At 45.4% G+C, this 24,449-nt stretch overlaps 1 protein-coding gene across 9 annotated transcripts in view; it reads left to right on the forward strand.

Annotated features, from left to right (window-relative positions):
• Positions 1–24,449, forward strand: part of BCL2L1 (BCL2-like 1) — a 47,866-nt gene that overhangs the window by 1,683 nt on the left and 21,734 nt on the right. For 2 of the 9 annotated variants that reach the window (XM_014550659.1, XM_014550657.1), the window contains exons 2-4: positions 180–875; positions 6,451–6,494; positions 12,931–13,058. In XM_014550659.1, coding sequence (XP_014406145.1) covers positions 312–875; positions 6,451–6,494; positions 12,931–13,051 — 729 coding nt within the window. In that variant the 5' untranslated portion in view covers positions 180–311 and the 3' untranslated portion in view covers positions 13,052–13,058. Of the gene's footprint in view, positions 1–25; positions 108–179; positions 876–6,450; positions 6,495–9,649; positions 9,758–10,909; positions 11,251–12,930; positions 13,059–24,449 lie in introns of those variants that run through there. The other 7 variants (XM_014550660.1, XM_014550658.1, XR_001364712.1 and 4 more) reach the window with 6 other exon arrangements.

The raw sequence follows: 24,449 nt of genomic DNA on the forward strand, positions 1-24,449 counted from the left end.
AGGCCGGTGTGATGGTTCAGAGACCACTGGTGCTTTCAATTTGACTTGATGGGAGTCTGAGAAGCTAGTCTCAGGCGTTCATAAGAACCACAAAGAAGCCAGTTCTGGTATCTGGAGGTGGAATGCGATGTTGTAGGTTAAATGGCTTGCATATTAATTCATTTTTTTTTTCCTGAAAGCTCTTTCTCTCCCTTCAGAACCTTATCTTGGCTTTGGATCTCAGAAGGCAACCACTAACTAGAGACCAGACTCCAGTGAGTGAGCAGGTGTTTTGGACAATGGACTGGTCGAGCCCATCCCTATTATAAAAAATGTCTCAGAGCAACCGGGAACTGGTGGTTGACTTTCTCTCCTACAAGCTTTCCCAGAAAGGATACAGCTGGAGTCAGTTTAGTGATGTGGAAGAGAACAGAACTGAGGCCCCAGAAGGGACTGAATCAGAGGTGGAGACCCCCAGTGCCATCAATGGCAACCCATCTTGGCACCTGGTGGACAGCCCTGCGGTGAATGGAGCCACTGGCCACAGCAGTAGCTTGGATGCCCGGGAGGTGATTCCCATGGCAGCGGTGAAGCAAGCGCTGAGGGAGGCAGGCGACGAGTTTGAACTGAGGTACCGGCGGGCGTTCAGCGACCTGACATCCCAGCTCCACATCACCCCAGGGACAGCATATCAGAGCTTTGAGCAAGTAGTGAATGAACTCTTCCGGGATGGGGTGAACTGGGGTCGCATTGTGGCCTTTTTCTCGTTCGGTGGGGCATTGTGCGTGGAAAGTGTGGACAAGGAGATGCAGGTATTGGTGAGTCGGATTGCAACGTGGATGGCCACTTACCTGAATGACCACCTAGAGCCTTGGATCCAGGAGAACGGAGGCTGGGTAAGGACCACACCCCTTGTGCGTCCCTTTTCCTTGTCCTCTGCTCAGAGAGATCTCATCAGCCTTTCCCCATGTCTCTTTCTGTTGTGCCGGATGGTTACTTGGACATGTTGTTAAGGAGACATGAACTGGCCTCTGCGCTGCAAAAGGTTATCGGTTCTAAAAAACGGATGACCGAGTGCTTGAAGGACCAGGCATTTTTCATTCTGGTCACCCTCGTGACCCCACTCTTTCCTACCTGTGTTCCAGTTTCTCGGTGGAGGAAATCATAGCCTGTTCATTTGAGAGTGGGAAGTTAGTCCAGGGTTCCCCTCACCCTGACATAATGGCTCACCGCCCAAAGGGGTGATGAGTATAAGGCCTAGAGAAGATAGCGAGTATCAGTGACCCATAAGCCCCTCCATTCTTACTCCCTCAGGGATGTCAGTCTATTCTGGGCTTCCCTCCCCCACATCAAATTCTTTTTATTTTGAAGTTTGCATACCTGATATCCTCTCAGAAAAAGGCAAGGCCAGGCAGGAGTTTCCACTGGCTTGGATGGCTGAGGATTGCCTGATTTTAGGGCAGTGGCCAGTTGTGTTTGTGCTGCACCCCTGTGTTCATTTGCTCTAAAGTGTGCAACTTTCTATATGGTTGGCCTGTTTCCTGAGCTCTTGCTGTGTCACACATTAAGCCTGAACTTTGTACTTCACTACCTAGAGTCGGTTGGGGAGCTCCAGCTGTTCTGCCTATTGCTTTCCGGCCAGGGCCCTGGGGCCTCTTCACCGAGCACTGTTTGCTGGCAAAGCAAGAACTGAGTCTGTGGGGGCTCTATGGGACATCAAGATTCAGTGACTGACTTCAGGATCAAACTGACATGGGCCTCAGTTTCTTCCACTAAAAAAATGTGGCAAGCCCTCCTTGCCTTGCAGGGTATTGTAATCTTGGAGCTAATATGAGCACAGTGACTGACACCAACATGTTTGCTGTAGTAGTTGGGACCAGGAGTCATGCCTCATTGCTTTCCCAGGAGAGAGAATTCTTTTGCTTGTCACCAAGTTAGGATGTGACAGTGGTGAGAGATTCTGTATTAGTGGTCATTGTAGGCAATTTTTGCTATTCTACAGTGACCTCAGTCATATTTTCTTGCTATCTCCCTGCCTAGGGGAGGTGAGGGCTTATGAGAGGTATTCTGTCCCTTTAGAATACCCCTAAAATTGAGCAGGCTGTGCAAAATAAGTAATCTATTGAAGAAACTAAGATGGAAGGGGCCATGCACCGTGGACTCAGGAATGTCAAGAATGCAATTATCTATAGGCTGGGCCTAGGGCGTGGCAGACACTTCAGTTTACGAATGAGCAGAGACCTGAGTTTGCCCTGGAACCCCACCCCCTGTCTTATTTCCCATTTCTTTGCAACTTCATCAACTCTTTCCGTTGCCAATACTTGTACAAGGCAAAGAGATAAGTCAATAGAGGTCAGATGATTGGGGCGGGGTTGGGGGAGGTAAAGGAGAGGGCACTCTTGAGCTAAGGCTGACCAGACTTGAAAGCCATTCTGTAAATGAACTCCCTGGGGGGATAAATGATTAAATAGTTCCTGTTGGTTTGTTCAATGACCTCTCATTCCCTCCTGCTTTGATTCTCTTTGGGGGCAAATATTTGTTCAGCTGATTACAGGAGGGACAGGATTCCAGTGCTTCATTCAGACACACCCTCTGAGGCATCTCTAGGTAGACTTGGGTCATTTGCCTACTTTGCATGACTGTTGTCTTTGGCCAGTGGTCCTAATAACAGGTGGGTTGTTGCCAGCTATTAACAAAAGGCAATCTGGGAGAGTTGCCTGCCTCTCTCCAGAGGGCTACCTGGGCCAGAGAATTGCCAGTCATCAGTGTTGCATGTGAAAAGAGGTTTTAGACACAGCAGCACTGGGCAAGTTCAGTAGACAGCCACTATATTGAAATTCCATTTTCTCTCATTGCTCAAGAATTATCAGAGCCCGTTGGACAACATACCATATACTTCTTCCTCTTGGTGAACAGAGGGGATGTGTGCAGATGAGCCAGTTATGTCAGAACTATTTCTGGGCATGCATTTTCCCTGAGGCCAGAAGGTATTGACTCAGGATCTTTTTTTTTAATTCTTTTTTAAAAATATATTTTTATTGATTTCAGAGAGGAAAGGAAAGGGAAAGAGAGATAGAAACATCGATGATGAGAAAGAATCATTGATCGGCTGCCTCCTGCATGCCCCTACTGGGGATCAAGCCCACAACTCAGGCATGTGCCCTTGACCGGAATCGAACCCAGGACCCTTCAGTTCGCAGGTTGATGCTCTATCCACTGAGCCAAACTGGCTAGGGTGACTCAGGATCTTTTGGGTAGAAGGCACCTGCCCACTTTCAGGTACCATTTGGTTTGAGCTGCACAGATTGGCTACTACAGTGGCATCTCATAACCTTCCTGGAGGATAGGCTGGGGGGAATCCAGGACTGTAGGAATTATGGGTTGTTTTATCCTTGGGCATTCTCTAAATTTAACATCCCTACAGGAAAAGGAAAGGAAATGAGCCTTTATGGAGTATATCTTATATTCAAGGCATTGTCTTAGGTCTTTTACTTATGCAGCTATAATTTATTGAGCATCTACTATGAAACATACAATGTTTTAGATTCTGGCCATAAGCCAGACATGGTACCTTTCCTCATGGAAATGACATGCTATTTTATATATTCCACACAATAACCTTTAAGGTAGGTAGGTTTATTCCCAGTTTACCTGTGAAGCTAAGTGACTGGCCCCAGGTGTCCCACAGCCAGTTAAGTGACTGAATGAGAAGTTACACATAGGTTGGCCTGACTCCAAAGTCTAAAACTCTTTCCATCCATATCAAGTTCTCCAAGGAATAATAAAGTGACTAGCACAGAAAGCCAGAGATGCTGTTGGGCTGAGTAAAACATGCCTGTGGAGGTGCTCACTCTGGTCTGTGATCTTGGCATTGTTTAGGTCGCTGCAGGAAGAACAGTGCCTTTATTGGCAGTAGCAGGTTCCCAAAGGCAAGTATGTAGACTCAGATTCTTGCACTGGTAAACTCAAGCAGGTATCAGGAGTTTGTCCAGTCAGGGTGGGCTTCTTGTTAAGTTTTTCATTGTTAAGACCCTCTCAGGCCCTACCAATAGATAAGAATTGTGCATGTGGGGAGAAGGTGGCCTGCTCTGGGTATGTATACTTAATTGTGGGGGATGCTCCAAGGACTGGAATTCCAGACTCATAGCTACATCACCACTTGCTTGCTTGGGGTCACCTGGCAAGATGCTAAACCTGTTTGTCTCTTGTTCATCCATCTCTCCCTGTAAAATGAAATAATGATAGCCACCTACCATAGCTTGACTCTAGTAAAGGATCTAGAACAAAGGCCCTTCCTGGGCCTTAATTATAGGGTGGGAGCACCCCCTGAATAGACTACCTGTCTCAGAAGACTGAACTTTGCCCCCAGAGTTTCGGAGGAAACAAAGTCAGCCCCTGAGATGTTCACCCAAAATGGTATATGTAATGTGACTTTCCCTGAAGGGACAGAGTGTTTCTGGGGCTTTCCAGTGGGAATGTGGACAGTTATGGGGTGAGGACCCTGGTGGGCTAAGACATTTTGGGATTGCTGTCCCTGGGAAACCCCATAGCTAGATGGAAATGCCATTGTTGAGAGCAGTGAAGTGTGTGTGGGAGAATACATAATTTGGCCTTTTCCAGTCTGCATGGCTCTGTGGTCTTACATTTCTTCTTGCCTGGTCTGGCGGCTTCTGTATAGACGTCTGCTCAGATACCTCAGCGACCTTTGCAGATCTCACCAGCTGTTGCAGCTCTGTGGTTTTCTTGGGGAAACCCCATTAGAAACCCCAAACGTGGAAATTTTTAGTAATCTCATTCAGGTCCCAAATTGAGATAGAAGTGTTTCAGGGGCTCCCCCTCAAAGCACCCAGTTCTTCTGGATGTACATTTGAGGTTGCTGTTAAAACTCTATCACCATCATAGGGTTTTCTAGACTTCCTAGGACAAATTTCCCCAGTATCCCTATGGAGCCTTTCAACTTCTGGTATAAAAATACCCAGGTATTTTGTCAGGGAGCCCCAACAGAACCCAGAGGGTTTTCTTGACTTTTGTGTGGGCAGTCACCTGATTTGTTTGGGCTACAGGAAGCAGCAGTTGTTAGCTGTCTCTTCCCAAACAGGTATCTGTCCTGAGGCCAGTGGGCTTGAGTGTCCTCTTCTATGCCCAGCCGCCTTGGTTTTTCAGCACCCTCAGCCTTTCCTTATGGGCTTTCTTTCAGTAACTGTGTTTTTCTGCGTTTAGCATGGTTAGTTTAGGAGTAATTCCCGCTGAGCTGCTCTTCTACGGCAACATAATCTCCTACTACGTTAATTAGCAGGGTCTTGTCCCTACCCCCAACCTCCAACCTAATTCCATGAAGTCTTCCCTAAGGACTCCATCTCTTTTCTTTGAAGAAGTCACTCTGCTCCTGGATCTGCTGCTTTTCTGTTCCTCCAGCCGGCAGTCTGTCTTCCCCATTCTCAGTTGGCAGACTCGAGTCACACAATCCCACTGGGTCTTTTTGTTTAGCCTGGGGAAGAGAAGACCCAGGAGAATATGATCACCAATTTCAAATATCTGAAGGAAGAGGGGCTAAGCCTTTTTTTTTTTTTTTTTATCAGTATAGTACCCAGCAGAACTTGCATTAATGAGGGGAAAATAACAGTGGTAGAGTTTAAATTAGTGTAAAGAAGACATTTCTAAAATTACCATATCTCTATTAGTTTAGAAGCTTCTTGAGTGTCCCAGTCAATACTTGTTTGTCCATACTTATTTCCTCGGCACTGAGCAGAGGTCTTAGGCACAGCAGGTACCTAGTGAAAGAGATGCCCACTAAATTTCTGAAGAAACAGACATGTATTAAACCAGAATAATAGTAATGGAAACTGCCCTTTACCTGATCATTTATTCATTGATTCAAACAGTATTTATCAAACTCCTACTGTATGTCAGGCTGTCCTAGGTACCAGAGGTACAGCATTAAATAAAACAAATCTGTCCTTGTGGAGCTCACATTCAAGTGGGGAGAGACAGACAATAAACATGTAAATATATATATATCATATATTAGGTGTTAGTAAGTGTTAGGAAGAAAATAAAACAGGTTGAGGCATAGGGCATACTTAGCAAGGGAGGTGGGACTGCAATTTTAAGAGTGGTCAGGGAAGGCATCACCAAAAGTTAGCATTTGAGCCAAGACCTGAAGAAGATGAAGTAGTGGACGATGTGGGTACCTGCATAACGGGTGTTCTAAGGAGAGAAAATGGGCTCAGGAGTGCGTATGCTTGGCATGTTCAAGGATAAGGAAGGTCAATGCAGCTAGAGAAGAAACAATAAGAGGGATGGGCGGTAAGAGGTGACAGTGGAGAGTGGTTGAGATTGAGGGGGCGGGGGAGAAGTAGTCAGAGGTCAGATCACATGGGACATTACAGGCTTTGATGAGGACTTAGCTTTGGTTAAATGAGAGAGGCCAGGAGGTTTGGAGCAGCGGTGAAATGATCTGAATTCTTCAAGGGTGGCTGCTGGGAGCCCAGTGAAGAGGCTGGTGCAACTGTCAGGTGAGAAAAATAGTGGCTTGGATCAGGAGGTAGAGGTGGAAGTGGTGAAAAGCGACTGAAAAATAAGACCAGGCTCACACAGCATATTGATGGGTCCACATTTTTCAACCACTTAGAGATCACAGAATGAGGACTAAATGAGATACATGTTCTTCAGGGATCATTCTCTCCAAATATGGTATCCTGAATAGTCCTCCTCCATTGCTATAATATTTCTGTCTGAATAACTGTCACATGCCTGGATGCAGGTCCTGGCTCACCCACATCTAGCTGTGTGACCTTGGGCTAACTCCTTGAATTTCCTGAGCCTTGGGACAAATAATACCTGCCTCAAAAGGTCATGGCAAAGACCTAATGAGGTGTGCCTAAGATGCACAGATCCTGGCACATGTTGGTGTTGTAGTTATTCTTTGCCACAGAACTCATGTCAGAGACCTACTCACGGAATCTTCAGTAATCCAGCCTCCTTTTTTTTGGATGCAATAGTGACCCTCAGGGCAGACATGCCTTACCAGTGTTCCTGTCAGAGCAGGAGCACCATAGGGTTCCTGTGCCATGTAGTACAAGCCCTGGTCTAGAGTCAGGACCCCAATTGTACTCTCAATCTGCTCCAACTCACTATCTCACCTTGGCCAAGTCACTTCAACCCCAAGCCTGTTTCCCCATCTGTAAGATGGAGGGTTGAAGTAGATAGTCTAGGAATCCTGGTTCTCACTGGCCTTAGGCCTTGTGGCAGATTCCTCCCGTATTATATTTCACGTTAGTTATGTTTTAGGATGGCTCTTTTCTGTTAGAAGCTGCAATGCTTTAACTGCAAAAATTAACTAATCTCAGTATCAATATAGGGCAATTTATCACCGACCCCACACTAACAATACTCCAGATTTATGTAGCACTTTACCGCTTAGCACTTTCATATCCACCTTGTCTTTTTGATGCTCATGGCCACCCAGGGTGGTGAGCCAGAGGGAAATCTGGTTGAGAAAGATGAAGCAGCTTGCCGGAAGTTACATCAGGAGGAAGATGCAGGGTTGGGCCTTTCAAATCAGGGCTTGACCACTTACTTGCTACGTGACCTTGAGCAAGTCTTTTAACTTGTAAATGGCTATAATAATAGTGCCTCTTTCTGAAGATTCAGTGATTTAGTTCAAGTCTTAAGGCTCTCAGAGTAGTGACTATTAGGATCAGCGGCAAACAGCAGCTGCATCCTAGGGCTTCCTCAATCACATCATCTGGCTTCCCGTTTACTACATATTGATTTTTGCAAATAATTGTTTGTGTGGAAAGAAACTACCTTTGGAACCTTTGCTACTTGGTTTCATCCCTGATGACGCTCTCAGGGCAAGCTGGAGCCTTACAGCTAGCCTTACAGCTAGCTCTAAGCTACATGCCTTTTTGGGCAGACTCCAGAGCTCCCCTCGGAACTAGAGGTTTTTTTCTTGCTCTTCAGGAAATGCCATTGCCATGACTTCCATGGACTGCTTCCTGTCCCAACCCAGCAGCCAGATTCCTGCTGGCGAGAGTATGGAAACTGGAAAGTAATGTCCCTAAAGGTTCCCCCCTCCACAAACTACTTTTTTTGGATGTGTCCCTCCCTTTCCTCTTGTCAGTTACTTTCTTTGCTTCCTCCCCTTCACCCTTCACCCAGCTTCTCTCTCCAGCCTCTGATCATTCTTTTAAGATTTAGAAAATGCATTTCTACTTAGTACTATCAGACCTTTCTCTCAACCCCACACTGGGGGATTGGTCAGAATTCCTGGGTTCTCTCCATGGCTCCTTCACTCAGTAGCAGTTCCAATCTTGGACTTCCCCTAGAGCAGTGGTTCTCAACCTTCCTGATGCCGTGACCCTTTAATACAGTTCCTCATGTTGTAGTGACCCCCAACCATAAAATTATTTTCGTTGCTACTTCTTAACTGTAATTTTGCTACTGTTATGAATCGTAATATAAATATCTGATATGCAGGATGTATTTTCATTGTTACAAATTGAACATAATTAAAACATAGTGATTAATCACAAAAACAATATGTAATTATATATGTGTTTTCCGATGGTCTTAGGCGACCCCTATGAAAGGGTCGTTCGACCCCCAAAGGGGTCGCGACCCACAGGTTGAGAACCGCTGCCCTAGAGGGCCATTTAGCCTGTCACTTGCAATGGCTTATGTCATCCATTAACCCTGAGTTCCCCCAGGAGTCCCCACCCCACCCCTGCACAGGATGGAGACTCCTAAGAGAGATCTTAGAGGTTTGTCACATATAAATCTTGCCTCTTGGAGATTGATGACAGAGGGTAGAGTGAAGTGGAGCCTGCCCCCCTACCCTGACCCACTCCACCCCCGTCCCCAGCACCTTTCAGGAAGCTAGGTTGAAAACCTTGTTGGACAATCATCTGAGGCGGGGGATATAGCTTGGGAGGGGATTGGAACACACTCAACTATGCCTCAGATCCTTTGTTCTGCTCTTGAAAGGGAAACATTGCCCTCCCTCCTCCCTGGCCACACACACGTGCCTTTGTTCCCCTGAGTCAGGCGGCTGGGAACACAGTGTCCCTTCCAAGGAGCCTGACTTGCCTCCCCAGAGGCTGACCTCCTGGTCAGTGGGACAGGGATTTTTTGCTCAGGAGCCTCCAGCCTCAGGTCCTTTCCATAGAAGTTTTTCTCTCAGAGGTTAAGAACTTGCCCAGAAACAGCTGCCTAGGAACTTACCTCAAATTATTCCATGGGATGCCTGTGTCCCAGTCTCTCCCTCTTATTCTAGTTGGTGATTAATATTATTGTTAACATCACTATTAATAGCACCTAACATTTATCAAGTGCTTACTCTATGCCAAGCATTGTTCAAGTGCTTTACATGTATTAATTTATTCCATTCGCACAACACCCTGAAGTTGGTACTATTATTATCCCCATTTACAAATGAGGAAACTGAGGTACAGAGAGGTTAAGCAGCTTATGCAAGGTAGCACAGTTAGTAAGTGGCAAAGCCTGGGAGGATAGCCTCCAAGCTCCCACTTTTAAACACTGTACTGTGCCCCCTACCTGCACTGTACCAGTGTCAAGATGATCATTGACATTTATCCGGTGCTCACTGTGTGGCAGGCCTTTACCAACATCATCTCTGTGTTATTATCTCAAAATCTTATCATTATAGGACACAGATTTGGAAGGACTCAGTTAGCAGGAGGCAGAGTCTGTGAAACCAATTCTGTCTCACTCCAAAGCCTATGTTATCTCTAATTCTTCTTAAAAAACCGACAAGGTAGGTGGTGTTATCTTCATTTTATGGTTGTGAAAACTGAGGCTTAGTGAACAGTGACATGCTCAGGGCCTCATAGGCTAGTACCATGTGGACCTGGGATTCAAACTCCAGGTGTTTGACTTCATACTTTACCGCCTTATTGTCTGATGATAATTGCTTTTATGTGCATGATAATACTTTTTAATTTACCAGACTTGTTTGTATACATCATTTTACAGTGAGGTAGGTTAGGTGGTCAGTCCCAGTTCAGGGCGGAAACTAAGGCATGGGTTTGTCCCACAGTGAATGGCAGAGCCAGATTTAGAATCCGAGTTCTGGCTTGTAAGGCAGGTGTTATCGATGTTGCCTAATTGCTCAGAAATGTCTTCGGAGTTTTTCATTTGTTAAATCAGCCAATACTGATGAATGCTTTATATGTGCTGAATGCTAGGGACACTGGATACTGCAGTGAGTGGCATGCCTCACTGGTATGTTTTTATGCCCCACACCTTGGGCCTGGCTGGTGTCCTTCTGCCATCAGGCTGTATACATTACCGATTTGACCTTTTAGTTCCCGGACATGCCAGGCAAGGTTTATTCTAGTTAGTATGTATTGATCACCTTCAACACACCCATAGATAACACTCAACTCCGATTTGAAACTTAGCTTGATATCTTGCTGGTGGCGTCACACCAGGCAAATCAGCTTCAAATTTTCATTCATAAATCTTAGAGAGTAATATCAACCTACCAGAGTAAGCGAGGCTTAAACCAGAAAGTGAAACACAAAAGTGTTTTTTAGTAATAATAACAGTCTATGTTGACTGCTGGCTCTGTGCCAGGTGCTATGTTTATGCCCTTGACATAATCGTCTTTGGTCCTCACAACTGTTCTAATGTGAAGATGGAGAATCCAGAGCTTCAAGAGGCTCTATAATGTGTCCACAGTAACACACCTTGTACATCTTGTACTCAGATATATCTGGTGCCAAAGCCTACCCTAAAGCCACTGCGTCATAGCTTTTTTGCAGGCCCAGACTGGTTTATTTCATTTTGAGTATTTGGCACAGGGCCTGGGGTTGGGCAAGGACTCAGCAAGGGTGTGCTCAATGAACATGAAGGGTTGTTATTATTAGATGCAGGTTAGGCTACAAAAAATGTCTCTGTCTCTAAGGAAGCAAACTCATTTGAAGCAGTAGGAGTAGACCCAAAACCCTTGATGAATGGTTCCAGGCAAACTGTGCCAAATCTGTGGTGTAGACTCCAAAGCAGAAGAGGGCAGACCCACTGGCTGCGTCCTACAGGTGCCCTGGACCCCTGCCAAACCAACCCGTTTCCACCATCAGCTACTCAGCTGATGACTCGGCTCAGAGGCCTCTACCCTCAGCCTGCATCATCAGTGTGTACCCTCTCCCTCGCCAACTGCATCACCAACCCAGACCCTCTTCTGTGCCAGTTGTGGAATGTCAGAAAGGGGAAAGGTCGCCAGGGACTTGAATAATAGTTTTCTCAGCAGTGTGGCTTTGTGTAATTCACACTGAGTCCTCAGTGTCCTCATCTATAAAATGAAGATAATAGCAATAATCTCTTTCTCATAGGCTGCTGTGTTCCTTCTGCCTACATTACTCTTCCCCTAGCTCTAATTAAGGCTGTGTTCTTATCATTTAGGTCTCAACTCAAATATCACCTCTTCAGAGGCTGCCCATGTTTACATGTTTACTGTCTATCTCCTCCAGTAAAACCTAAACTCCCAGAGTGTAGGGGCTTTGTCTCATTTTTACCCTTATCCCCAGCATCTAGCAGAGTGCTTGACACATAGGAGACACTCAACAAATATTTGTTGAATGAGTGAGTGACTCTGTAGCCCACCCAGCACAGTGCCTGACCTGTAGTATAGTAAGCTCAGTCAATGTAAGGCATCATTATTATCTGTTAAGAAGATGTGGGCTATGAAGACTTCCAGTAGTAGGTGAAAAGAATGTGGCAAGGGTGGGCTCAATAGGTAAGAACCACCCAGACAGATCTGGAAGGTGGATTGTGTATGAAGCATTTGGGAGACAGTGAGGAGACAGACTGGCTGAAAAGGGTGTGGATTGTCAGTAAACCTGGTCATGAAAAAGGGAGCGGTGACTGATGGAGACCTCTGGGAAGAGGGATGGGGATGGTTGATGGTAGAGGGGGATCCAATGGGGAGAGGCCCATCACCAGAGGGATGCAACTAGGTCTCCAGTAACCCCTGGGAAAGAGAATCCCTTGCCAACCGGGGCTCAGCAGACAGAGGCACCTGCGACCTGCAGATCAGGTAGGCTGCCCTGGTTGTTATTTTGGGGCTCTGGGCCAGGTGCAGACTCAAAAGCTTGATTGAAGCCTTTTGGCAATTCTGGTCTCAGCCGGGTAAACATCACCTGTCTCTTGCCACCTGTGGCAACAATGCCAGGAAGGTACCCCGGGCGGCCCAAAGGGGGGCAGCTTTCTTGTTGTCCTAATAGAGCAAGAAATAGCCCCCAAGAGAGGCCACTCCTTCCCTGCCCCATGGCTTCCTTCTGAAGAGTTCAGGTGGCAATAAGATGCCTCCTGCCCAACAGCAACCTCCCCCCTTCTGGGGTTTTGGCCTGTGGAAGTCTGGGGCGGGGCATTGGGAGCCGTTGACAGCTGGGCCCAGCTGGGGGGAGGGGTCCACTTGGGAGCAGGTGCAGATTTCGGGGAGGGTGGGGCCTGAAGGGAAGTAGGGATCTTGGTAGGCTGAAAAATTTCCCTCCCCAACCCCCAGCCACAGCTGGCTTCTCCAGGAACCTGATGACCTAGTTACAATGCTTAGAAGTTGTTAGCTTAGCTTGCAGTTCAGAGTTGTGCCAGTCTCTCCTTTCTGAGGCTACTTGGGTCCAAAAGGTGCCCTGGCATTCCCCCAAAGGAGTTCCATGTGAAGGACATGCACCATATCACATGTATAGGCTTCTTGCCCAAGAGAGTAAAGAACCAATCAGGCTTCTTCCCTCGTATGCTCCCCCACCCCATCCCAGGGAGGAAAGACTATTCTGCAACAGCTCCCCTTCTGTCTCTCCCTCAGAGCTTGGTAGATGGCAACTAGAGGTCACAAACTTCTTCCCTGGAGGTTCAGCAGAATGGGAGACACTCCTATTGCCCTAGGGATAGCTTGAGCATCCTAACAATTTCCACCTTACCTTCTCATCTCAGTGGAGTGAGGAAGAATCTTTTGGGGGCTCTGGAGGCACCAGCCCTCCAAGCAGCAGCTGCTCCTGGTATTCCTGATGCCTACCTCTCCATTGTCTCCCTGGGAGAAATCCATCACTGTTAAGAGTCAGGTACAAAATTTGACAACCAGTGCTGAATCCTGCTTGCTCTATGGTTACCCTTGGGCAAATTACTTAATCTCCCCCAGCCTTAGTTTCCTCATCTATCAAAAGGGGGATAATAATACATAATGCTTTTTTTGAAAGATTTTTATAAGCATGAGAATAACTTGTAAGATACATGGAGCATTTAACATGTAGGCTGGCATATAATAATTACTACTCAGTATGGTCCTACTATTGTTTTTTATCATATTGCCTTCACAGGTGATCAAGTTGCTGTCATTGCTATTAGAGCTACTCTTTAAGAGCTGGGTAGCTCAGCTGATTAGAGCATCAACCAGATGCCATAAGGTTGTGTGTTAAATCCCCAGTCAGGGCACATGCAAAAATCAACCAATGAGTGCATAAATATGTGGAACAATAAACCAATTTCTCTCTGTCTCTCTCTCTTGCTCTCTCAAATAAGTAAATAAATTTTTTTTAAAAAAAAGCAAACTTTTAGGCTGATAAAGTATGTGAATTATCTTTTGAACTAAGAGCTTGGAGATCTGAAGATTCCTGAAGCTCAGGTCGGACTCAACCTTGTCCCCCAACCTCCTCCACAAGGTCCCCAAGTCATGTTTTGTACACTGTAGGGTTTGGCCAGTGTTGCAGAATAGGCATTTGGCAATGAGGCAGCATATTTCCTTTTATCTTTGACAAATACCTTCAATAAACAGGGAACTCTTCCTCTGCTTTATCCACTGCTATATCTCTAGATCAGCCGTGGGCAAACTACGGCCCGTTTGAAATGAATAAAACTTAAAAAAAAAAAGACCGTACCCTTTTATGTAATGATGTTTACTTTGAATTTATATTAGTTCACACAAACACTCCATCCATGCTTTTGTTCCGGCCCTCCGGTCCAGTTTAAGAACCCATTGTGGCCCTCGAGTCAAAAAGTTTGCCCACCCCTGCTCTAGATCCTGCCACAGAACCTGGAATATAGAAGGTGCTCAATCATATTTGTTGACTGAGTGGATTGAGTATTTAAAGCGTGTAGGAGCATGCTTAGCACATAGTAGGTGCTTGGCATGTGTTTGATTAAACAAGGTGTTTTGGGGACTCTGGAGTTTTTCCAGGATGGCCCCAGTCCTTGTTTACTGTGCAGCCCTAAGTCTCTTGCCCAAACTCTGCCTGTTGCCTCATCTGTTGAAGAAAGATAACACCCAACTTGCCTCCCTCATGGGCGAGCTGTGAAGCCCAAGGAGATGATAGATGAAAAAGCACTTTGAGAACTATAAATGTTTGGTCTTATTGCTGCTCCTTGACTGAGATCATAGCCACAGCTCTGTCATTCATTCAACCAAAAAGCTTCTTTTTTTTTTTTTTAATCCTCACCCGAGGATATTTTTCCATTGATTTTTTTTGAGAGAGTGGAAGAGAGAGGGAAAGACAGAGAGAAATATTGATGTGGGAGAAGCAATCGATTGGTTGCTTCCTGTACGCACCCTGACCAGGGCCCGGGCTGGAGAGGAACCTGCAACTGAGGTACCTGCCCTTGACCAGAATCAAACCCAGGACCCTTTGGTCTGCAGGCCAATGCCCTATCCACTGAGCCAAACTGGCTAGGGCCAAGAAGCATTTTTTTGAGTGGAAGTAATATCCTAGCTTTCTCACTTATCTGGCTTCATGAGTTTAGACAAGTAACTTCTCTAAGCCTGGACATCTATAAATGGGAAATAATATTTATTTCACAGGATTGTTGGAAGAAAGACTAAGGTGCTCTGAGCTTATTGAGGATGGAAACTCTCACTTACTGTTATCAGCTACTATTAAGCCTAGCATTTGGTGGCTAAGTGTTTAGTGACTGAGTTAACTAACATTCATAACGATGAATGGTGTGTGCACAGTGCCTGATGTAGGGTAAAAGCTTACCAAATGCTGGGTCTTTCCTTTTCCTCTCATGATGAAGTTTGGTCATTCATTGATTCAGCCATCAGTTGCCTTCTGTGGGCAGATTACCAGGCAAGGCCAGGCTTCTGAGTGTGACTCAAATGGGAAGTAGAGATGAGCATTAATTTCTAACCCCTGGATGTTCTTGTCCATCTAGGGTATACTGCTGAGTGAGAGACCTAACCTGGCCAGGATCAGTGCTGCTTAAACATAAAATGCAGGCACACCAGGCCTCACCCTGCGCTTACCTCTGATTCAGAACAAGAACACCAACCCCTTGTCCTACCTGCTCTCAATTTGCTACTCGGGGAGAAGATTTTCCCTTTGCTCAAAGTACTCACATTCATATGGAACCCTAGGGGTTACTATATCAAGGAAGTCCCCAGGGAATCACTCAGAAATGGTCCCTTGGGGCAGGGTCCAGGGAGGGGGCCCAAGTCTAAGACTTGGGGTCTCCTGGGACTAGGTCAAGCAGCAGGTGCAGGTATGAGGCTGGTGGCTAAGTAATGAAACTGAGAGAGATGTAGGGCCAGACAAGAAGTCAACCCTGAGGAAACAACCTGCCTATCCATGCAGCTGTCTGGGCACCTGGGGGCAGTTTCTGAGTCTGATTTACTTGGTTGTGGTTCCAAATTAGTACTCCAAATCTCAGTGACGGGAAGCCATGGAACTCCAGAGCAAAGCCTGTGGTTGGCACCCAGGTCAGTATGTTTAGTACGTTTGAACTCTTCTCAGACTCTGTCAGGGTAAAAAAGGCCTCTCCTCTGGGCTCCACAGCACCTACTATTGGAAGATCTTCAGGGGCAATGGAATAATAACCACATCTCCCTTTATGGGGGCCCCTGTACCATGCTGGAGACTTTTTAAGAGAATGGGATCATTTCATTGTTGGAATTATAGGCTCTGAAGTCAGACAGAGCTGAGTTTGAATCTAGGCTCCATCATGTAGCAGCTGTTTGATTAAGGCACATCCCTGTCCTTTTCTGAGCCTCGGTTCCCCTATCTGAAAAATGGAGGTAATAATACCTGCCTCATAGGGTTTTTGTAAGGATGAAGTAAGATCATACATGTCACGCTTAGCGCAGCTGTTAATAGTAATTTTAATAATAGCTAGTGTTTGTTGAGCACTTACACTTAAGTGTTTCATATGTGTTAATTCATTGAATTCTCAAAATAGTACCATTTATTTATTTATTTATTTATTTATTGTTTAAAGTATTACAAATAGTAGTACATATATCTCCTTTTTCCCCCCAATTGACCTTCCCCCAACCTTCCCTATTAAAATAGTACCATTGAGGTAGGTACTGTTATTATTATCATTTTACAGAGGAGAATAGTGATGCATAAGGAAGTTATCCAAAGATGCACAGCTAGTAAATGGTGAAGTTGTGATTCGGGAGAAAAAGATAACCAACCTAAAATAGAAAAGAGGGAAGTAAATAAACAAGAAATTTATAATTATAAAAAAAAATGTGATTTGAACCCAGGCAGTCTGGGCTCCAAGGCCTTCATGTTCTACCTCAGGATAAGGAGGGCCTTGTAAATGTTGTTGCTGTTACTCTGGTATCCAGCATTGTCACTGCCTGTGGTTTATGGTCCGTCTGCTGAATTCTGAGCTCAGTGAAGTCAAGAAACCCATCTTAATCAGCTTGCATCCCCAGAGACGAACATAGTACGCACAGTACTCATTAATATTTGCTTAATGGCTGAGAATATTCCCTCTCTTCATTAATCAATCAGTAGCTCTTTATCGACCATTTCCTATAGGCTAGATTTGAGCTAAATCCTGGGAGGAATTCGAAGTACAACTATGTCTCTGTAACCGGAAGATTGGGTGTGTTTGTGGGGGGAGGAGGGGGGGAGCATTCCAGAGCACTGTGTCATTGGCAGAAACTTCCACACTGGGAGGCAGAGACAATACAGGTGGCTTACGGATGTTTTCCAAACTGGGATTCCCACCCCTCCCTGATTGGGCCACTCCCTCCATCACTTGCAGAACCAGGTGACTCACATTCCCTAATCCTGCCCAGAGCAGAAACTACTCCTTGGCTCCCTCTCGTGAAGAGGCTGTATCATCTTTCTTGCTCAGGCACCCAGTTCAAGGGAGCGTCGATTGACAGAGAAAAAGAAGTTTGGAATGGGGAAAGAATCTTTAAAAATCACTTCTACCCCAGTACTGCAGCCAAAGTGATCTTTTAAAAACCAAGTTCAGAGCTTATCACAACTTGCTTACTATCCTCCACCCACTTGGAATAAAACCCAGAGTTCTTACCAAAGCCTCTCAGGCCTGCATGATCTGATACTGGCAGCCTCTTCATCCTCCATCCCTCTACCCCTCAGTTTCTGCACTCAAGCCTCAGGGATCTGCTGTTTCTGGTTCCTGGCATACTTGTCCTTGCCTGAGGGACTTTGTAGTTGCTGTTCCTCTGCCAGGAATGCTCTGCCTTTGGTGTTTGCCTTGTTGGTTCTTTTAGTTGACTTAGCTCACAGGTCACTTCCTCTAAGAGGTTCTCTTTGGCCTTTGGTCTGAAGTAGCTGCACCTCTTCTGAGTCACTCTCTAGTCTTTAACCTTCTTGTATTTTTGTCATAGCACTACCTCTATCTAAAATTTTCTTTTTGTTTAATTGTTTTGTTTGTCTCTTCTACTAGAATATAAACTCCATGATATTAAGGACTTTAGTTTGTTCAGAATTTCATCTTTAATGCCTAGAACTGTTCCTTGTAGATAGTAAACATTCAGTGAATGATTTTGGAATGAATGAATGAACAAATGAACAAATCTAAGACATTGTTTTCATTTACACATGAGAAAACTGAGGCCCAGAGAAGAGAAGCTAATAAGAATTGACAGTGTTTTTTTCGCCTTATTTTTGAATGCTCACTAAGTGCCAAGCACTATACTGACCAATTTACATGTATTTTTTTGTCATTTTTCTTTAATTGTTATAGAGTCATTTGGAAAATAATTTTTTGTGCACCATTATAACATTTTAAAGAAAACTGGACCAACTGTTATTTTTTATTGGAACCTCACTCTGTTTTACAAAGAGTTGGAGGCAACTTAGAAAAGTTCCAGAACGATAGAATAAACCAAAGTATAGAACCAAAAGGATAAAATATCTAGGGGGAGTCAATTGAAAGGAGAGTATGGTGAGAGGACAGGAACCAGAACTAAGATTAGTTCACAGAAATGGATACCACACAAGTCCCTTTGAACTGAGCAAAGTCTTTCTACTGTTCTTTATGATTGATAACTAAATTATGCCCAGATTCTTGAAAGTGATGGTTTCTCAAAACCCCAGTCACACACATGACCTGGGGATTGTCTCAGGCTGCATGTGATAGTGTCAGATTCGTTGGCTCCCTTACTGCCTCATCAGCTGGCTCCTGGACTGAGACAGTATGACCTCCTCTTCCTCCTTGTCTACCAAAGGGGCCAGTCCAGCAGGGAGGAGCCTGGCCCTCTCTCCAACCCTCTCTGAACCCAGCCAACTTTTTTCAAAGAGGGCCTTTTTCCCTGAAGATTTATTAACTGAGAGATCACCATTGAAGATCCAGTTCTGCGCTCAAGGCACTTCCAATTGAATTAGAAAAGACAATACACATAAAAAGAGATTTTGTGGCCGTAACTGGTTTGGCTCAGTGGATAGAGCGTTGGCCTGCAGACTGAAAGGTCCCAGGTTCAATTCCGGTCAAGGGCATGTACCTTGGTTGCAGGCACATCCCCAGTAGGCGGTGTGCAGGAGGCAGCTGATTGATGTTTCTAACTCTCTATCCCTCTCCCTTCCTCTCTGTAAAAAAATCAATAAAATATATATTAAAAAAAGAGATTTTGTGAAAGGTAACAATAAATGCTAAATGCCAAATAAGAGAAGTGTTTAATGAAGAGGTGAGATTTGTGCTGGGACTTAATCACAGAGACAGGGTAAAGAGGGGCTGGTGCTCCCAGCAAGCTAGGGGAGGGGAGGTCTGCAAGAGCTAAGATATGCAGGCTGGGATGGACTCTCAAGAAGAAACCCATAAGCAGTGGCAGGTCAGTATGAAGTACGTGTGGAAGGGTCTCTCTTATTAGGTGATAAAGCCAGAAAAGTCAGCTGAAGCCAGATTTGTGGGAGCCTCGAATGCCAGGGAAAGATTCCAAGGCCTTCCTTGGGAGTCCTGGTATCCCAATAGATGAGTCATTGCCAGGTATGGATGCCCATCCTGGCCACCTGTCGGTCCACTGATTCCCAGATAGCAGTGCCAGCATCTGAAATGGGAGCCAGGACCTTGAACTGACAGTGAGCAGAGGGGTAAGTATGGGGGCCATTGTCAGTTTAGCCTTTGGCCATCCCATGTGCATTCATTTGGTGATTTAGCAGATGCTTATTGAGCACCAGCTACAGTTGATCCTTGAACAATGCAGGGGATTAGGGGCTCTGACCCCCTTCCAGTAGAAAATCCGTGTATAACTTAAGTTGGCCCTCCATGTACATGGATTCTCAACCGTTGATTGAATGTACTACATGCCAGGTCCTGTGCTAAGTGTCAGGGGTGCTGTGATGAATAAGACAATTAAGGACACTACTTTCATAGAACTCTTATGTTACTGGGGGAGACAGCTAGCCTGAGAAACAAACAAATAAGATGATTTCAGATAGAAGGTTAAATGATGTAAAGAAAATGAAACAGTGATGGAGTGTCTAGGGAAGCAACTTTATACAGGGAGGTCAAGGAACGCCTCTCTGAGGAGGTGACATTTGACCTGAGAGTAGATTAAGGAGAAAGAGTCAGCCTGGGAAGATTTGAAGCAAAGATTTTACAAACAGAAAAGCAAGGCAAGACTGAACTTGGCTCATCTGAGCTTTAGACCCACACAGATACTCAACTGATGCTCTGTGGGCCCAGTCTGGGCCTTTGTGTCCTTTGTGTTACGGATGAAGATGACCTTTCACGCCTCTCTCACAGGGATCCAAAGGGAATAATGGTGACTAGCATTTACTGAGCACATATCCCATGTCAGGCACTCTATATGAATTTTCTCTTTAATTTTCCCACCCGGTCTATATGGTACGTGGTCTGTTGGCCCCAGTTTCTTTTCCAATGAGGAAACAGGTTCAGAGAGATGAAGTTCCATGCCCAGGGTCCATGGTAGAATCTAGATTCAGACCCAGATTGGTCTGGCTCCAAACCTAGGCTTTTTCCACAGCTCCACCCTCGGAATAAATGAAGCATTGTTAGCTCAGGACATGCAGAAAGCTACTTAGCAAAAGGAGAGTTGGGAACACATTTTGGAATGTGAGTCTTAAAGGACACCTACAGTCCTCCCAACTGAGGACTTTTTGCTGGTCCGCAGGAGGGTACTCCAGGGCCTGGGATTGCTGTTGGCCTTTGCCAGAGGCATGTTTGGACTTAGCCAGCTGAGTATCCCCGTTTCCTGCTTTTCCCATCTCAGCTGCTGGTCAGGAGGTTTGGGAAGGTGACATCATCTAGCTGAATCAGCTGCTGCTTCTAGACACATTAACGGGAACTGAAAGTCATTGCCCCTTCCTTCCCACTCTGCACATGTCTTTGGAACAAGGCTGGGGTGTGGGTATTTCACCTCTCCACAGGGTCTTGCTCTTAAAGAGCTAGAAGGTGCATTTTCCTGGAGAAAGCTGTCCTCAAGACTACTTGAGCTTAGGGGACAGAGTACTCTTGAGGAATAGGTGGGTTTACAGGAGGGCCCCCATCCCTCTCCTCCACCTCAGCGAGAACTCCTGATCCTTCTGATCTCATTTGCCTTAAGTTCAAGGCTCAGGCCCAACACTGTAGAATGGGCAAACAAAATGTTATTTGTGGACTTTGATGTTAAGGCAGCGGCCCTCAACCTGTGGGTCGCGACCCCTTTGGCGGTCAAACGACCCTTTCACAGGGGTCGCCTAAGACCATCCTGCATATCAGATATTTACATTACGATTCATAACAGCAACATTACAGTTATGAATTAGCAACGAAAATAATTTTATGGTTCGGTCACAACGAGGAACTGTATTTAAAGGGCCAGAAGGTTGAGAACCACTGTGTTAAGGCATTTAAAGTCTGGTCAAGAGGACAAAAAGACAGATTTCAGAGCAGAGCAGCCACCACACTATGATCTAGTGAATATCCCCGTTGACCCAATGACTGAAAAGAAAAAAAAAGTGAAATACATTAAAGAAGAAAAAGAAAGAAAAAATCAAAAGAAAGTAATGAAAAGATGGCTCAGTGCCAGGTGAGTAGGACAGCAGACAACTTATTTGCTCTGTGATTTTGCTTCTCTCAGCTCCACTGTTCATGTGAAGAATGGATATTATCAGGGTATGTGGCTCCTTAGGTTATTGGAATATTACACAATATATAAAGCATTCAGCAGTGTACCCAGCACCCAGGGAATACTCAGTGAATGGTGGCCCTGTAGATAGGTTCTCAAAAGAGGGGATAGCCCATTGGGGAAGGTTGGGGAAGGCTTCCTGGAAAAGGTGAACTTGGAACTGGGTTTTGGAGCCTGGATAGGCTGTGGATGGATGCTGGCTGGAAGCAGCCTATTCAAGTGTGAAGAGGACAGACTTTGGATGCTGACATTCTGCTGTGTAATCTTTGATAAATGACTCTACAGCTCAGAGCCTCACCGGTTTTCTTCTCTGTAAAGTGTGGCTATTGCTAGAACCCACCTCACAGGACTGTTGAGGGAGTTATTGAGGTGCTATATTGACAATGGAAACTGCTGAGTAAAGTCCTCAGTATGTACCATTGCTATTTCTTATTTGTCAGGGGAACTAGCCCAGTCCTTGCCCCCCTCAAATTCACATAGCAACCAGTGATCCTTCTAAAATAGAAGTCAGACCTGTCATTCTTCAGTTCAAAACCCTCCAGTGACTCTTTATTCATGAGAATAAAACCAAAGTGAATACAGTGCAGGGACAGGAGGAGGACAGTTCCCTAACATTAGTGCCCTGGGCTCATTTCTTCTCAGAAGCAGCCCTGCTCCAGCTCCATGTCCCTGTGTGTGTGTGTTTGCGCGCATGTATGCAGGCACAAGTGGATGACTCAGTGATGATGGCATATGTATACACCCAGGACAGTTCATAATAGTAAAGGACATTGACTACACTGCCTTGCAGCTACCGAAGGTCATGAGTGCTGTGAAAGCTAAGGCAGATCTTCCCCTTTGAATCTGAGTCATTTCCTGAGAGAGATGTTGGTCATTCATTCATTTGTTCATTAACAAATATTTATTGAATGCCTGCCATGTGTTAGGCACTGAGCTATAGATTGGGCATAAAGTGTGAACAAACCAAAGTCCCTGTTTTCACTATGCAAGCAAGGGCGGAGCCAAGAGACCAGTAAGCAGCCTGGCAGGTGATGGTGGTTTGTATGAGGGTGGAGGTGTGGTAGAAGTAGTGAGCAGTGAGCAGAACTTTGATATAATTTGAAGGTCAGGCCAACTGGATTTGCTGATGATTGGATAAGGGGTGTGAGATAAAAAAAAAAAAGAGAGGAGTCCAGGTTTTTGGCTTGAACAACTGGAAAGAGCTTGCTGCCATTTAATGAGAAGGGGAAGATGTTATGGCCAGTCATGGTTTCCTGAGAGGGCTGTGAAGTCGACTGCCTGCATTCAGGTCTGCTTGACTTTGGGTAAGATTTGAACTTTATCAAGCCTCAATTTACTCAAATGTAAATCTGCTCTCTAGACTATAGGCAGTTGGGTGCTGAAAACTAAATGGGGGTAATTTGTGTGAAGGACTTAGGATGTAGTGCCAAGTATATAGTAAAAAAGAGTTAGCTCTGATCATTATTGTGGAAAGCAGGGAATCCTATGACCAAGCAGGCAGCAAGTCCTACCCCCACCTCAACCACTCCCTCAAGGATCCCACCCTCCAAGATGCAGCTCAGACACCATCTGTCCAGCAGAGAAAAGCCACAGGGAGACAGCTTTTGGGGGACATTAAATAGATGAGCTCTTCCCAGGAAACCTAATCTCATTCTCAGCAGGTGCTAATCCCAGCAGCCTCCCTTGGTATCTGAGCCCAGCCCACTCAGTTCCTTCCCCACCCCCACCCTGAGTCCCAGACCCTCTTCCCCTTCTCACCAGCTCCAAGCTGCCACCAGGACACTTCCTTACCAGATGGAGGGGCTCCGACAAGAGGAGGCCACCATCCATCTGACTGGGCCCAGTCCCTCACATGTATCAGGTCACCAAGGGCTTCAGGTGCCACCTGTCTATAGCCTTCTCCCCTACACCCCCCTCCCTGCCCAGGTGCCAGTTCCTGGGCGTGGTGCTTGATCCTGGCAGATCCTGGCTGAAGCCAGCTGGAGCCAGGGACTCCCACTGTGCCCCAGCTGCCGCCTGCCCTCCCACCCACAGGCAGAGGAACAAGCTTAACCCTTTGGACACCATACATGTAGCCAGAGTTTGTGGTTGCATTTCTAACTATGAGTATTGCACTGTTCCAGCACACTTAAAAAAAAATTTAAAAAAAATTTATCATATATATAATAGGGAATATCTAATGCATATGTAAAGTTTCAAAAATAGGAAAAGGATCACCTGTAAATTCAATGCCCAGTTTTAAAAAATCAAACATTTATAAATACCTTAGAGCCCCCTGTGTGTCCCTCTCCAATCACAGCCACCCCTACCTATTCTCCTGAGATTCGTGTTTATCATTTCTTTGCCTTTTTCAAAAAAATAATTTTGCACCCTAGCTGGTTTGGCTCAGTGGATAGAGCAACAGCCTATGGACTGAAGGGTCCTTGGTTCGATTCTAGTTAAGGACACATGCCCCGGTTGCAGGCTCGATCCCCAGTAGGGGCGTGCAGGAGGCAGCCAATCAATGATTCTCTCTCATCATTGATGTTGCTATCTCTCTCTCCCTCTCCTTTCCTCTCTGAAATAAATTTTAAAAATAAATTTAAAAAATAGTTTTGCTGTATATATATATATATTCTGCATGCTTTTAAACTTCATTAAGTGTTATACTTTGTGTATATATTGCAGTTTGCTTTTTTCATTCAACATTGTGAGATCCATTGATGTTTTGTGTACACCTGTAGTTCATTCATTTTCATATCCCTTTGAATGATGTGTCTCAAGTTGTGTATCCATTCTACTATCAGTGGTTATTTGGGTCCTTCCCCTGTTTTCGCTACTTCAAACAATGTGGTTTTGAACATTTTGCTGGTGTCTCCTGCACATGCACATGTTTAAGAGTTTCTCCAGGGCAGTGGTTTCAAAGACTTTAGCTACCCATTAGAATTACCCAGAGGGCTTGTTAAACCACGCTTTGCTGGGCTCCACCCCCCACGGTGTTAGATTCTGTATGTCTGGGTTGAGGCCCTGAGAGTTTGCGTTTATAGCAAGTTCCCAGGTGATGCTGTTGCAGGTCCTGTGACCACACTTTGAGAGTCATTGCTGTAAGGTATATACCCAGGAGTCACACATTGCTTGATGAAAGGTAATG

The sequence above is a fragment of the Myotis brandtii genome, unplaced genomic scaffold (genome assembly GCF_000412655.1).
Source record: "Myotis brandtii unplaced genomic scaffold, ASM41265v1 scaffold61, whole genome shotgun sequence".
Lineage (NCBI taxonomy): Eukaryota > Metazoa > Chordata > Mammalia > Chiroptera > Vespertilionidae > Myotis > Myotis brandtii.